Consider the following 16,621-nt stretch of genomic DNA (forward strand, 5'->3'; position numbering starts at 1 on the left):
CACCTGCCTTTTCGGACTTTGCTATTCAAAAAATGTGCTTTGATCCTAATGATACTAACAAGCACCCGTTTACAATCTGCCATGCTACTTGCCAGAGCACCCAGAGGAGTTATTTCTAATTCTATTCCGTTTGAATATTTGCTCACTGGAAACTGAGTTTAGGCACTTGGGGCCTCATTTATGAAAAGTGACGCATTGCTGCGTGAAAACAGTGATGTGTCACTTTTCATTGCGCCCTCCTTGCGACACCAATGATACTTCATATTTACAGTATGACGCATCATTGCGCAAGGAGTTACAGATACGTCAGTATTTCTGAGGTATCTGTATGGCGCAAAAGTGACGCATTGCTGGATTGTGTCACAAAAGTGACGCAACTCCAGCAATGTGGCCTGCGTCAGTCTTACGCCTGCTGTGAGGCAGGCGTAAGAAACACAGCAGGCGTAAGAAATTGACGCATTTGCATCCTAGAAGTGGCGCAGTGAAATCTTATAGATTTCACTGCGTCACTTCTATGACCTTTTCTTGCGTCAGAACGCCCCCCTGCATGCATTATACCTGGCACAGGTATAATGTAGTGCAGGGGTTTACAAAGTGACGCATCTACCTAGATGCGTCACTCTGTAAACTCTGAAGTGCCTTCTACCTGGTTCACAAGACAGCCAAGTGGCCCCCTCGTCATCTGTAACAAGACATCAAAAACTTATTCCAGAATACTCCAGATTAAAACAAAGTCTTTTATAAAATTGCTTTTTTGCATGGAAAATATATGAATCAAATGAAAATATTACCACCTAGAATCAATAATACCAGTACTTGTGAATTGATCAATTGAAATGCTATGGTCCCAGGTGAAGCGAATTAAGAAACATTTCCCTTCTCATTTAATTCCTCTCTATCTACTCATCGTGAGAACATTTAGTCATGAAGGCAATACCATTTCCCTTTCTTTTCATTGGGTCTTGTGGCTTAATTATCATTTGAACTTCTTGACTTTTTTGTGATGTTTTTTTTTTTTAATATGTACTAAAATTTGGTTTGGAGCTTTAAGTTCTTAATTTCTTGATTGTATTGTTGTATGGCTGGTGTTGGGCCAGAAGTGAAAAACGACCCTTCCATCTGCCTCATTCCACCATTTTCCCTTTGAACCTGAACATTCCCATGAATATTTACATTTACACCCAGTTTCTGGGGCCCCAAATCTCTAGGGACACCAATTTCTTTAGATTGGATGCTTCATAGGGGTATTATTGGTATGTTCTAAAATGGGAAAATCTTCATAAGTCTCCAGTCGGCTGCGTTCTCAATTAAGTAGCCTCATTTAAAACCGTCTGTACATGCTATGGCTCGATTAAACATTATTCCCCCCCTTTGAGGAGCAAAGGTGCACCAACAGAAGCTGCCCACTGGCCTCCCTAAATCTAGCAGCTAGGGTGAGAATGGGGCAGTTTGGGATTCAGTGCATCTAACATGCATTAACAATATGTGCAACAACAATTTAATAAACTTTGTGAAAATGTTTATAAATCTGTATGCCAAATCCTTCACATACACTACCAGTGCACCTGATGTCAATGTCACCTGTATTCATACACACACACATACTTTTATGACAATCTGAAAGCTGGATGCTACCTACAAATGACAACCCATTCATCACTGTCTCCCCATATTAGGAGTTCATACGGCTGATAGGGACTACTGAGCCACAACCTTGGCGGTTGCCTGGGATCGCCCAACTACGGCTCTGCGAATTGGGCCAAGTACACCTATTCTTCCCTTCACTGTCTGGGTGGTGAGAGTGAGCAATTTAAGTCATATCAGGTTGGCCGTGTGGTCGGCTGAGACTCAGAATGCAAGTGGGTAAACGTCAATTACAGTAAGTGAAATTCCATTAAGCCACAACTCAGTGCTATATATGGGATATGCAGCACTACAGTTAAGGTATTGTACTGATGCAACGGGGTTACTAGACAGACGGACACTTTAGATGCAGTCACAGGAACAGGTCCTTTATGGAGCAGTCTGAAATACACAGACTAGTCTGTTCTAATGAGAGGTATGCCACAGTCTCAACAAAGACACAACAAAACCTGTTATTCAAGTTCTAAATGAATGGTCTGTTCAAATGTTACTTAAGTGTACTTGGCAAGTCCAAGAGCGAATGGGCAGTCTTCGACTGCCTGGTGTGGGCACTCTTGCTCTGGATTACAGGGGCTCGTTTGGGCAACACCAGGTCAGGCCAAACGGAAACTGCAGTGGCATGGACACTATGATCAGGTCCAGGAGTTCCAACTGGGGATATACATTCCCCTGGCCCATGGTGCAGAGCTACAGTTCTTTGGGGGCAGCAAAGGACTCTGCTTTTCCTCTGTGATGGTCAGTGGAGCAGGCAAACAAGCAAGTCATATGTGCATGTTGGCTTGCCTTAGCATACAGGGAGGGAGAGAGATCCTCAGGAGTGCTCAAATCAGCTCTTGGCACTTGCACACAGTAGTTAACTTCTCCAAGTGCCTTTCCTGTCTGCCACCTTGGCAGCTGCATTACCCTCCTCTGTAAAACAGCTCTTGTGAAACAATTTGCTCCTTCTCTCTTTTCAGGAGGCACGCAACTTTGCAATTCACAGTCAGACCCACAGCTCATGAGTACAACGAGCCAAACTTGGGATGATATCTTCTCACCACCAGGTGATTGGCTGTCAGCTCTTTGAGTACTCAGCAGAGAACCCCATCCGTAGTCAGTGAGGAAGCTGGCAACTGAAGCAAAGTGGGAACGTTTTGGTTCCACTTTTATAAATGATTAGCAGACTGGGAATATGGATCCACTGTCGAAATTTCAGGAACTGACCTGATGTGGTTCTTAGTAACATTTCACTTTCTTGCAGAGGTGCACATCCAGTCTTTGTGTAAGGTGATGGCTCTTCCAGCAGGTAGTGATGAGGTTGGCTCTAAGTAAAAGCAACAATTACATAAGTACAACTGTGAAGTTCTGCACCCGGCTGTCTTCAATCTTCTTGGAGGTGCCATTCCAGGGGATTTTTTCTCACTAACAAATGAATCCATTTACTCAACCACATGTTCCCACCTTGAACCAAAAAATTGTGCTCCAGCAGGACTACTCAACAACATCCTGATGCGAAGGTTAGCATAAATTGGTCAAAACAGCCCAGTTCCTACCCCTCTAAACATCATGCTCTAGAGTTATACCCTCCAGCTCTGAGATGCATGTGATACACTTACACTGTCTGTGGGGGCTGCATCATAACTTCCCTCTTGTGCTAGGTCAAACAAGCGGGAAACTAAAATGGATCCCAGTGTTTCAGTATTCACACATGTTAGAAATGGGATCTCAGGTTGGCTAAGGCTTGTGCCAAAGCCAGGCAGAGACCACCACTCTAGTCAGGGCTGGGGAGTTACATGCCAAAGATAACTCTTGCTCACCCCCTTGGTAGCTTGGCACGAGCAGTCAGGCTTATGCCGGAGGCAATGTGTAAAGCGTTTGCGCACACACACAACAGCAATAACATCCCAGGCACACTACAAAAGGAACTCCACACAAGGTTATATCAAAAATAGCCTTTGTATTCTCAAAACACATTAGAATAGTAAACACATAATGTACACTGTGCCAACTGGCACTGCGCAATATTTACAAGGGATTATATACACCTGACAGGGCCACATCGACCACTGTCAGAACCATCACAAAGCAAACCAGGTAAAAGTAAAATAGATCATAAACGTACAACCAGTAAACACTGGTAATCACTGTACTTTGCATCAGTCTGTAACAAACTACATTATGTACAGTATCACACAAGTCTAAATACCTTAGACCCTAACCTACTAAGTATAGCTCACATTAGGGGCGTAAATCACACAGTGAAGCATAATCTTGCTTGCATAAACCATGATATGCAAAACAACCTCAATCATAAACTATAATTTAGAGGTATCAAACAGGGTGTGTAACACATACTAAATGCATTGCATTTCCTAGCACCACATTGCATAAGCACATCAATCACATTAGGGCCTAGCACCCTATAAATGTACCATTTCCCCTGGCCAACTCCAAAGGGGCTCAAATGCCCTGTGTCCGGAATGTCAGGGCGCGCTGCCATTGCAGCGAAATCCAATTGCACCACTGCGCAAACCTAAACATTGCAGCTGCCCACTACTTGCTGGACAGCTGGGAATACCCGGGGCACAAGAGTACAACTCACTCCTAACTCAGACATGCTCCAAAGAATTGCGCCTTAATGGTGCAGCTGCCCACTAATTGCAGGGCAGCCGTAAACATTCCAAGGAGACTTGGCACCACTGTGCTGCTTCTGTCCCTCTTAGGGACTCTCTTAATACCGCAAAAATGTGGGCACCACTGTTTCCCACCATGGGGGAATACCTGTGCCCCCTCTGGGCCAACTGGGAAATAATTGCACCCATTGTTGGAGCCCGCAGGCTCGGAAACAAAACATGCCAAAACGCTGGAGCCATCTAGCTTTTAAAATGAATATACCCACAACTGGGGCAACCACGGGCCCCTCTGGCCCTGGAGACAAATAAGTCCCACTTGTCAGCTGCCCTCTAGGTCATCAGGGCAACTGAAAGCAACTATGCCCATTATTGGAGCGGCCCACTGAACTCACGGGCCGCTCTGACTCTCTCCATCACCAGGAATGCCTCCAAGCCCCACGGGGACCCGTAAGGAAATAGTCACTGCCCCTCGAAAGCAACCAAAAATGGAACCCCCTCGAGCACCCTCTTACTGGACGGGTCCAGAGGGGCTCCTCTTCCCTCCTCTGGTGGCGGTCTCTTCGCTTCACCGTGCGTCAGGAAAGCCCCCACTCCGTGGGGACTCCCTCTCCTCTCTACGGCAGGACCGGCACTCAGAGCTTCTCCCCTGCAGAGGAGACTCTTGGCGGGGGTCTGCAGCACTTGCGGGGCTTCCCTCTCCTCACAGCAGCCCCGCCAACCTGCCTCCGCCCTTTGGTACTCCCTGCTTTACCCGTGCCCCATCATGGGACTCGGGACTTCCTCTAAGGGCTTGTGTAGGCGGGGTAAACTCCTGTCCTCCTCTGTACATGCAGCCCTCCTTCCTTCGCATTCTCTTCCTGCTTCCATCCCACACGTTCGCCCCCAACCAGGCGAGCTGCGGCAGAAGCTTCTTCTTATTAATGAGAGGTAGGCTCCCTCAAACTAAATAAGGCAGCAGCGGGGTGGGCACCCGCGTTAAAGGCAAAAAAAGCGGGGTGGACACCAACATTCAAAAGTCTACCTCAGATGCAGCCATGACGTGGGGTGGGCACCCGCTGCAAAGTCGGCAAAAGCATAGGAATCCCTACGTCGGGATTCCCTCGAAGAGGATCGCAGCCCAGTGCTGCAGGTCAAAAACAGGAGCGCTCCTCAGTGCCAATACGGCGTTCCTAAAAAAATGTAAAACAAGGCCCAAGGGCCATCCAAAGTAAGGCCCCATAGGGGAAGGGGCTCTGCAGACAAACAAATCAGTCCAGGAAGGAAAAAGAGGCAATGCAGGGACCAGGGAGGTAAGCCCTCCTGGCTGGCTCCCTGGGCCCCATCAGCAGCACACCCCACAGGTTCAGGACCCAGAAACAGAACACACACATGGGGTCACAGCCCCTTCTTTTATACACCTACATCCTTTGTTCTCAAAGGTGCAAGCAATGGGAAAACCAGCTACAACTGGTTCAGGGGAACTCCTGAGCACTTTGTTTTGATCAGCCCCTCTCTCCCTTTAACAGGACACGCTAGGGCCATCAGGCGCACCACAGGGGGTGGAGCCAGCATTGTGGAGGGAAGGCACAGCCCTATTCAGGTCCCAGGTGCAACTCCTCCCTCCCATCTACATGCAGATCTCCCTATTCACCACCGGGCAGACCCATCCTGGCTCCTGGAGCCAAGCACACCAGCCAGCCCCTGTCAATCACAAGTCAGACATGTAATTCACATCAGGCAGGCATACACTGCACACAGAAATGCCGACTTCTAAAAGTGGCACTTCACCACTAGTCACCACTAGTCACAATTAATCTGCGCACACCATTGCGCAGCATTTATTCTCACAAGTTTGCACCAAACTCACCCCTGCACTCCTCTCACACCAGGAACTACCAGGGACCAAGGATGTTCCCAATGCTGGCCCATCTCACCACACATACACAGAGATCACACGCACTTTACACTGGACCACAGTGCTAAAGTGCGCAGATGCCTAAAATCACCAACACCAGGTTACAGAGACAGGCTAGGAGAACACAAAAAGTTTTGGGGTGAACCTGCCAAAATGGCCAAGTCCAACAACACACTTGAAACATGATGTCCTATTACCATTCACCATACATACATGCACTCCTTACTTACATAAAGGGATGTCAGTGCAGTGTTTGGGCAGGTTATGACAGCAACACGTTACATAGGCAGGCCTGCGTGCAACACCCGCTCACTTTGAACAGGGAAAAAGGCCTGTTCAATACTATTGGTTAACAAACGGTATGCTGCCAACACCGCTCACAGTATATCTCCCTAATACACAGACAGATGGTCATCTCATCTGCTGAAGAGTATGAGTTTTACATTCCTCCTAACATCAGAGCCTTGCCACGAGTCTCACAGTCCAATTCAGCCATAGGCCTCAGCATCTCTTACCCTGTTCGTTTTTGTTACAAGGCCTATCTGGAGCGGGTCCACTCATTTTACCGGCACAGCAACTCCCTGGAAAGGAGCCTGGCACTCTTCCCAGGCTGTGTGAAGAGAAAAGTTGTGGCCCAGCCTGAATTGGCAACATTTCCTAAATGCAGCCATGCAGTGAATGCAACTGATTTCAGCAGTGAAAGTGTGAGCAGCCCTGCAGTGCACTGAACATCGTTTGGACTTTGAACTACTTGGAACTACTTGGACAAACTTTGGGTGATTCCATAGTGTAGAGCTAAATACAGTCCAGTTCGTCTTGGCTGGAGACAAGAGTGAAGGATCTGCTAGAGCTCAGATGGTCTGCACTATTGCTGCTGCTGCTGACCTTCCATATGTGGAAGCCCTCAACCTGAACTATTGATGACATGTGAGGTTATGCTACACATGAAGTACATTGCAGTTATGCGCAATCAAATGGAAAGATGACCATTTTTCTTAGATAAAGAAAAATAAAACTCACACCTGTCGTGAAAAGAAACTCTGTAGTCTTACCTATGCATGTTGGTACAGGTTTATTCCACACTCTTCGATCTCCACTTAAACATGTGATATTGTTGCTCCCATGCATCGTGTACCCAGGATTGCAACTGTATAATACTGAAGTTTCAGCAAAATGCCCTTCATCTCTGATTTTGTAACCATAATGCGGAACCCCAGGGTTCTCACATTTAACAAGGTCAAAGCCTATGGAAAGAAAATAAATTACCAGAAATCATTATAGAACGATATGATTGAAAATGAACATGCAATAACACAAATATGAAGTAACAGTATGACATTGAATTACAAATAGAGTGAGTCAGTGAACCTTTACGGTAAGTAGGCCTGACAGCAGACCATTTATAGACAAGAAGGATACCAAGCACAACCACATAATGACTAACTTCACTTTTATATCCTAGTTCAGTATTTGCGTAGCAAAGCATCATGAAGCTCTCTTGGTGCATGCCATGCTCCAGTGGCACATCTGCAATGAAACCGGAAATCCCAGAGACATAATTTGTGGTGTTGTTGTTGTAGTTTGTGTTTTGAAACATTTTAGACAACCTAGTAGAATAGCATTGCCAAGAGAGATTGTAGTACAGTGAAAGATTGGTAATAATAAATACAGAGATACTTGTTTTCATTATCCATTACTGCTGCCTATTGTGCAGACATATGGAAGTGTTTTGTTATAACCATGCTGCCTGCATGGATGTCATTAATGGATCGCCAGGGGTCTCAGCTGCGACCCTGGTAGCTTTTTGTGACATATGGCTCTGCCTTTGGCCCCTAGCTGCAAAGGTGGCAAAATCAGTGCGAGATACTTGGGGCAAGTCGTCCTTTTGGATGCTGTTTGGTGGTCAGCTTTCTTTATTTTCTTTTTTCATTACACTAATAGTACATAATACTATATTATTCATTCATTTTGTAGTAGAAAATTGAGTACAATTAGCTGGCCTGCAACCTCCTAACTCCCACTTTGGACTAAGATCGTCAAGGTATCCCTTCAGCAATGTGCTATTCCGGATTGTCTAAAAGCGAGGCAAGTTACCCTGATCCTAAAGAAACCCTCTGCAGATCACACGGACCTTCACAACTTTCGCCCAATCTCTAAATTCCCACGTTGGCATAGCTCCTGGAGAAATGTATTCTCGCCGAACTCTGCAACCACATCGATCACTTCCAACTCCTGGACCAGTGTCAATCTGGTTTTCGCCCAGGTCATAATGCAGAATCTGCGTTAACTCACATTGTCGATGATGTGCTAAGAATGTTGGATCAAAATGAATCTTGCCTTCTGACTTTTCTCCACCATTCGTCAGCATTTGACACCGTCAAACATGATAACCTAATTGACCTCCTTGAACATAGAATGGGTCTGTCTGGGCCCGTACTAAACTGGTTCTCCTCATTCCTTCATGACTGATCCCAAAGCTTCAAGGTGAACCAGTCCCTCTCTCATCCTTCGCCGGTCACGCTGGGTATCCCCCAGGTTTCAGCACTCTCACCCACGCTCTTTAACCTGTTCATGGAGCCTCTGATATGAATTCTGAGATCCTACAGCATTCACTATCACATGTATGCAGATGACACCCAACTTTACCTTAAGATCGCCTCCCTTGAGGACATCTGGTCCCTCAATTCAGTGTTACTGGAAACTCAAAACTGGCTGACACCAACCACCTGAAGTTAAGCGCTATCAAAACAGAATTCCTACTTATTACACCGCAAAAGTAATCTCCAGTCATCGAACAATGGTTGAATCATCTCACTGCTCTTAACTGTAGCCCGCACCTTGTTGATTCTGCAACCTCTCCGAGAATTATGTTAGACAAAAGTCTGAACATTCAGAAGCACATCCACTCCCTCTCCGAAGGAGCGAACCTCCAACTCAGCATTCTAAGGAAACTCAACCCTTACCTCCCTGCTCATGACCTAAATCAATTACCAATTACTTCTAGCCATGTTCTCAGATCAATATTAAGCTATTTTGTATTTTTGCACTTCTTTTGATCTATTTATCTACGGTATAATTATATTGAAATGTACTTTGACCTAGAGAAAAAGATTATAAATTGCACAGTAAGAGATCCACAGTTGGGTCTAAAATAATGAATGTTTACAATATTATATATTTATAAATAATAAAAAAAATCTCATTTTCAAGAATACTACTAAATAAAATATATATTTTTTCTACTATGCACATTGCCAATCCATAGTCACTAATTTCTGTTGTCAGTCCATGTCCATATGAAATGTATGTTCCTAATTTCCTGTTTTTCCAAATAGTATAGAGATCCCGAATTAGGAACTTTAGTCGGGGATACCTCCTTTTCTTACATACATCCAAAAATGGTTGAATCATCTCACTGCTCTTAACTGTAGCCCGAACCTTGTTGATTCTGCAACCTCTCCGAGAATTATGTTAGACAAAAGTCTGAACATTCAGAAGCACATTCACTCCCTATCCAAAGGAGCGAACCTCCAACTCAGCATTCTAAGGAAACTCAAACCTTACCTCCCTGCTCATGACCTAAAGGTGGCAGTGCAAACCTTAATGATATCAAAGCTGGACTATGGTAGCGCAACCCTTTGCAGCCTTTTCTAAAATTATGAAAGGTGCACCAGCAAAAAAGTTCAAAATCAAATACGGAAGTTCTTTATGTTTCTTTTATTCTTATAGTACAAAATGCAGTCAGACATCAGCCAACGCGTTTCGTTCTTTACAAAATAACTTCTTCAGGGCAAAATTATTTAATTGTAGTAATCAGCCATGAGTCAGAAAGCAAGAGGGTATAGGTACAGTCCCTAAAGGCCTCCACTAGAGGGGGTTCTAGGGAATGACTAGCAGTACACAGCGCTCTATATAATGTGTGTAGGTGTGTAATATTCAGGGTTTGTACCCAACATTAGTATAATCGTACACAGCAATCTATATCATGAGCGTGAGCCTTGGGTTAAAAAGTTTCATCTCAGCCAATGTATCTCAGTGCCAATGCATCTCAGTACCAGTGAATCCCATCTGGAGGCTCCGTGATACAAGTCCCAGAAATTACAAATCCAGCCCAAATGATCTGAGAGGACCTGGAGGTATAACCAGCAACTCCGCCTGACGTTGTGTTGGCTGATGACTGACTGCATGTTGTACTAAAAGAATAAAAGAAACATAAAGGACTTCCATATTTGATGTTGGACTTTTATGCTGGTGCACCTTCCATCATTTTAGAAATTTCTTATCTGTATCCCAGTGGAGTCCTTCTGCGGAAGATTCCGGAAGAGTTGTGCACAGGACTTTAATATGTATCGTGCAGGATTTGAGGTGCTGAACTAAGGGTCAGCCGTAGTAGTGTACTTTGTAAACAACCCTTTGCAGCCTACCTATAGTGAAGACTGCTCCTTTTAGGGCTGCCCTCAACTCAGCTGCTAGGCTCGGAACAGGCACCAAAAAATATGACCATATCACCCCTGAAGTTTTGTCCTTGAACTGGCTCCCTTATGAAGCTCGGATACAATTAAAAATTGCTTGCATGGCACACAAAGCCATTCACTTCAATACCCCTCTGTACCTTGCTCAGAAACTGGAGCTCTCATGTGGTGAGACAGCCTCCAGAAGCGCCAGTACCCTCTTGCTCAAACCGCAAAAATTAAAGAAGAAAAAAACCTATATTCGAGACATCTCCGGTATAGCACAGAGGATTTGGAACTCCCTCCCCCCTGAAGTCAGGGTGATCCCTTCCATTGGAAGCTGGGAAGTCAAAGTGCTCTTGATGAAGACATTTCTACCTCTGACTGGCTATTCAAGTGGATACTGAGGTCACAGTCGCAGTTTGTTGGCCCAGCTGTTACGGGCCACAGGATTCCCTTTGCTCTACATGACTTTGTATCTTCTAGTTTGTTGGTTCTGTTTTTATTGCATGTATCTGTATTCCTCTCAATGTATGAAGTGTAAAGCTCCCTGATACCCCCGGTAGTCATGTTCGCACTAAAGAAAACTTTCAAAATAAAGAAATAAAGAAATAAATAATAAAGACTGCATCTTGATTTAAAGCGTAAATGCGATCGCACTGACTTGTTGGACTCTCTTCTACCTTCGAAAAGAGTGCTGCATATCATGTTAACCAGCAAAGCCATGATATGAATTTTAGGAAGTGATATATGGAAGAATTTGTGGTTAATGGTGACGTCATATACAGAAACATAATGCAGCTAACTGCAACCTCTGCAGTGCGGGCGAGCCCCATTCCTTTATGTGACCCCATCAGCCTAAATTCTATGAATTTCTGTGAGATTCTGGAGATATAATTCCCCATCATTGTAAAAAGGTGGCTCTTTGTATAGTGGACAAAAAAAGAGGTACACTGTGTAAAGAGACCAGGCAAACTGCAACTGATTTACAGAGGTGCGAATGACACTCAAAAGCTCTCTTTTGTGGTAGTGTGGGCGAGTAGTTAGGCATATCAGAGGGTAGTGCTAGGCATTCAGTGCACACACAAAGGCAGTTAAGTGAGACATGTATCAATGAAGAAATCCGACACCAATTTATAAAAATAAAACTTTTTTTAAATTAATTTAGATACCAAGATCATTTGACTCAGGTAAGTACTTTTCGAGGTATGCATTCTTATATATTTAACAAGTTTACAGTGCACTATCTGGAGCCATAATATTATCCAATGGGGAGAAACATGTACTGCATTCGGGCATTTGTCAACAACTTACAGGACTGTTCTCCTGGACTAAAGGTGAGTATGAACCAAGGTCCAAAGTAGCACCAACACCTTCTGTAGTGGTGACATACAGATAGCCCATGCAGTGTCTTTGGCTTGGCACACAGGAGTGTGTCATGTCGTGTTTTCAAAGAAGGTTTGCACCAGGTCACCCAGTCTGCAATGGCAGTCTGTTTAGAATTTATGTGTGAGTCCCTTAGGGTGGCATAAGATATGCTGCATCCTCTTGGGACCTTTTTTAGTACTCCTTCCCTAGGTACCAGAGGTACCATTTAGTAGGGGCTTACAGGGGTGCTAAAGTCCTTTGCCAATAGTAGATCAGCCATCACTTTTTTTTTTAAGGAAGGAGCACTAGCACTGAGGTCTGGTTAGCAGGCCTCAGTGGACTGTCAGAGTTGAAAACCAGCATCCAGCAGCTAAAATGGGGGCAACAAGTGGAGGGACAACTGCAACAAAAAGTCCAGTTTCCTACACTCACCACAGTCCAAAGGGGCTGGACAGCATTTGGTTTTACACCACTCTCTGGTCAGATAGTATTCCACTTAAGCGCTGTAAGAGGCACTTGTAATTGGACACCCCAAACAGATGAGAAAGGTATAGTAGAACATATGGTTGTAGCAAAAAGTGTTATAAAACTTGCAGATGAAGAACAGTTAATAATTTTCTTATTTTGCAGCAGGAATAAAACTGTCGTACAAACAGTCAAATGTATATATGAAAAGGAACATGAATTGCTAATCTGCAGTACTGGGATGCAGCAGTCTTGAGATGAGCGCCTTCACTGAATGACTAGAAAGCCACATCAATCTGGTCTCATATAGGTAAACTCATTTCTGTCAGGAATACCAGGACCACTCTTCATATATTGGCACAAACAACAAGGTTTTTCAGAGAAAAAATGCAAATTGTAAAAGTGCAACAGCACCAAACCAGCAATATGTTCAACGAACACATCTCCCTTTCTTTTCAAAGGAATAACTTTTAAATTCCCTTTTCTACAAACATTTTTGTAACTTTTTTCCTGGTTCTAGAATAGACTTATTTCAGGAACAAATTCCTGGACATCAGACTTGGGTTCAAGTTGCAGGAAAGCTTTAAATAACTTCAGTTTAGTTTCACAGAACAATGTTCAGTTGGAGTTGGGACCTGAATTCCTCAGCAGCAGTTCTAGTCCCTTAGAGTTAAATGGCATATTTCACTTCCTAGACAAAAGGAAGACATTTCATGAGAGGAAGGTGAAGAAACGTCTAGCCACAACTAGTGTCTGTTTCTGTATCAGGTAAAAGCACCTTCTAGAAGCAATGATCCACGAGGCAAGCCGGTTTCCTGTCTGTGCAAGGGCACATATTTCCTTGACAGGCTGTAAAAGTCTAGCAACTGTGTACGTGGGAAAGGTTTGGGTTTCATGATTTCAAACCTGGAGCCTTATTTTCCAAATACTCAGGGGGGGCAGGAATTATTCAGATCAGTGTGAAGGAAACGTCTTTTTAACTTCATGTGCACCAGGCACTTCTCTGTTCAGAACGGTTATGCAGGTTAATATACACAGTGATGATAATCTATGATTAGTGAAGTTTCTTGAGCAAGGTAACATTTGCATTTTCTTGACACAATTAGTTTGGCAGTGGGACACTGTTCATATACCAAGCATAAGCTATGAGATAAAGTAACTCATACTCAATGATCAAAGAAAGACTCCCCCCCAGGCACCTTGTGTTCCTTCTTTCCTACTGTGAGTGGTTCCACCAATCTGAGGATGGGCTCCGCTCAAAGTATTCTATTACTCTCTTACAAATGGATATGACCTGGGAGGGTGGCAAACTTCCTGCATCTTTTGTGTGGATGCACTAGAGCCAGAATGAAGGTGACTCAGTAACAGAGGAGATAGTTTTGAGAAGTGACAATGATAAGTGAACCACAGGTATCTAAGCAGGGAGATGCAAATCACCATTTTCTATACACCGCTGCTAAATGTCAGACAGGTAATATTTCACATTTTAAAACATATATCTAAATTTGATAAAACTTTATGACCAGTCTATCTTTCCAAGAAACAGAGCTCTGACATTACGGCTAGTAGGAAGAACAAAACCCACATTCAGTACTCCCCTGCCCACCACTTCTGCGGTCGCTCAATGTCATCTCTACAGCACATTCTATTGAAGGCAAATCCTATAAAAGTCGTGGAGTTTAGGATTTAGAATGTAGCTAAAAGACAACTAGAAACCACATAGTTTTCAATGGATGCTAACTAAATATATGTTATACAGGATCAATTCATAAAAAGAAAGACAGGGCTATTCTATCTACTGGTAAGTGAGGTTAATTGTATGCTTTCTGAATTGAAAATGAACTGGATAATTGTCATCATTTGTTTTTACAATAGATTCTAAATATGGAGGATCAAATTCAAAAAGTGCACTCTTGTAGATCAGTAGCACCCACAATCCTTGTCCATAACCTTTTATCACAAGAAGTATCCGAGTATGAGTACTACAAACAAGATTATCTTACGTATTCTCTCAGCCACATCACCTGTTTCAAACCTCATCAACAGAATATCTCTGACCTGCTAACCTCCCTCTTCCATAACAAATGATCTATTTATTCTCACCATCAGTAATTTACATCCTACATCTTTTCTTCACCTTCCAAATAATTAAATAATTACTCAAGGTCCTCGTCCTTTCACCACTTCAGTCTCTCTGGTTCCTCTCTAGGTCCTACTTTGTGTATTTGAAATCTTCAATTGTACTACTCCTGATTACAAATCATATCAACTAATACTCTCCTGTAGTTTATCCAATTTACATAACATCTTTCCACTGGACTAAAGGTTTCCTTTAGCTCTTCTGCATGAAATGGGTATCTACACATCTCCAGCAGTCCTTATTACATTGCCTTCTACTCAAATTTTCTCTTTGACCTCTCCACAGCTGTTAATAAAGTCAACCACCCAATTTCTCAAGCAATGCGTTCTCTGTCTCATCATGCTCTTTATAGTCTGTATGCCACAAGGTCCCTCTACACCTGTATACCTCTTGGTCCTTCTACAACACATGGTCATATGAAACTCCTGAATCACCCACCTGCCAGTCAAATACTGCACTCGCCCATAAAGTGTCAACTCCAGGGCTTAACCTTTCAGCATCTTACCCTTCTTCCTCCAAATGAAATTAAAAACAAATTCATAAGTTAAATGTTAAAACCTAATCCACTTCCTTGCAATAGCGAGCCTAACCATATGACCATATACTTATACCTAGCCCTACCACAGTCATGTAAATATGAATATTATACATAATCTGGTATATTACTAGGAGTGGGATTCCGTGGTGTTACATAAAAACTCCACTCGATTCTGCAGAATTCTACCAACAGTTGGAAAATATGTACATCGCACGGCAATTTAGTGCCAGTACCACAAGCATCACTGAACACTATCTGCACAAACGTCATCATGTGGTCCGCAAGAGAGCAGGGCAATCAAGTTGATTTTGCTGCCACTTGAGAACAAAATGTACTAGAGGAGCAGCACATTTTCTCAGAAAGCAGCCCTCTGACCCGCGATCGACAAATCTCACTCGCCATCTTGCACGTCTGGAGCCTCATGAGGAAAATGTTTCTGGCACATGGTGATTGGCAGAATTGGGTCAGAACTCCATGTTACAAGAGTAACACGGATTTGGCAAATTCTACCAATTTCGTAGGCATGATGTATTGACTTCTTTCGTCTAGAACCAATAAACCCACCACTGCATACCACCAAAACATCTACCCTGTCACTTATAAATGCAACTTACATCTGGGCCTGGCTGCCATTTCTTTCACTAGATAGACAGGAGCAACATTTAGGGGAAAGAGAGAACCCGAACAGAACCAGGTTTAGGGTTAGCAAAGGGGTGACCTAAACCACAGGCTGCCACTGGGTATAAAAGTCCCATCATTCATTGTGGGACTGGTCGTCACATGCCAGACTCTGAGGATGTGTACGGTGCTTTTCCTAAACAGAATATAGAATCTAAGATTGGCTTTAACCTCATCAGTGCGGGTAAGATTTACTGCCGGTGCTGAGCCCTAATGGAAATGGGCGTGGTCATGATGGAACGGTTCCGTCATGAGCACAGCTCAACCGATGATCATGATGGAACCGTTCCGTCATGAGCATCGAAGGGGTTAAAATTGGATACATGGATTTAAGCACTGATGGACTTCTTGCCATCCTTTCAGGTCCCTTCTGAATCGGCACGCATAATCAGGAAGGATACACACAAGACCCCCATTTGATTTAAAAAACAATCGACATTGCTGTGAGACTGCAGCCTGGGTCTGCATATTGAATAAGAACTTCATGGTCCTGATGAGAACCTTATAAAAACATATGGGTTTGAAACGTGTCAACCTTTTTTGCCTTGTCAAAGAAACCATGTTATGTAATCTATTCACTGGTGTAGTGAAATAGTTGTTGGATAAAGGAAACTGTGGCTAATTTGAAATTATTTCTGCACCCTAGTGAGAGCTTTTTTCCATTTATTTTGGTTTTTTTTGAATTTGGTAGTATGAATGTAGTCCTCCAGGTCTGGGTCCACTCTAAAGTTATTGTATAATGTTGGGAGAAAAGTCCTGGTGTGGCGTTTGGATGGTGTGAGTATCTGGTGTAAGTGTTTGTTGAATTTGTATGGAGGAATGCTTGATGGA

At 43.6% G+C, this 16,621-nt stretch overlaps 1 protein-coding gene across 1 annotated transcript in view; it reads right to left on the reverse strand.

Annotated features, from left to right (window-relative positions):
* Nucleotides 1-16,621, reverse strand: part of CSMD1 (CUB and Sushi multiple domains 1) — a 3,932,590-nt gene that overhangs the window by 1,609,383 nt on the left and 2,306,586 nt on the right. The window contains exon 24 of the mRNA XM_086925641.1: nt 7,203-7,394. Coding sequence (XP_086781767.1) covers nt 7,203-7,394 — 192 coding nt within the window. The remainder of the gene's footprint in view (nt 1-7,202; nt 7,395-16,621) is intronic.

Source organism: Lissotriton vulgaris, chromosome 6 (genome assembly GCF_964263255.1).
Source record: "Lissotriton vulgaris chromosome 6, aLisVul1.2, whole genome shotgun sequence".
In the NCBI taxonomy this organism is placed as follows: domain Eukaryota; kingdom Metazoa; phylum Chordata; class Amphibia; order Caudata; family Salamandridae; genus Lissotriton; species Lissotriton vulgaris.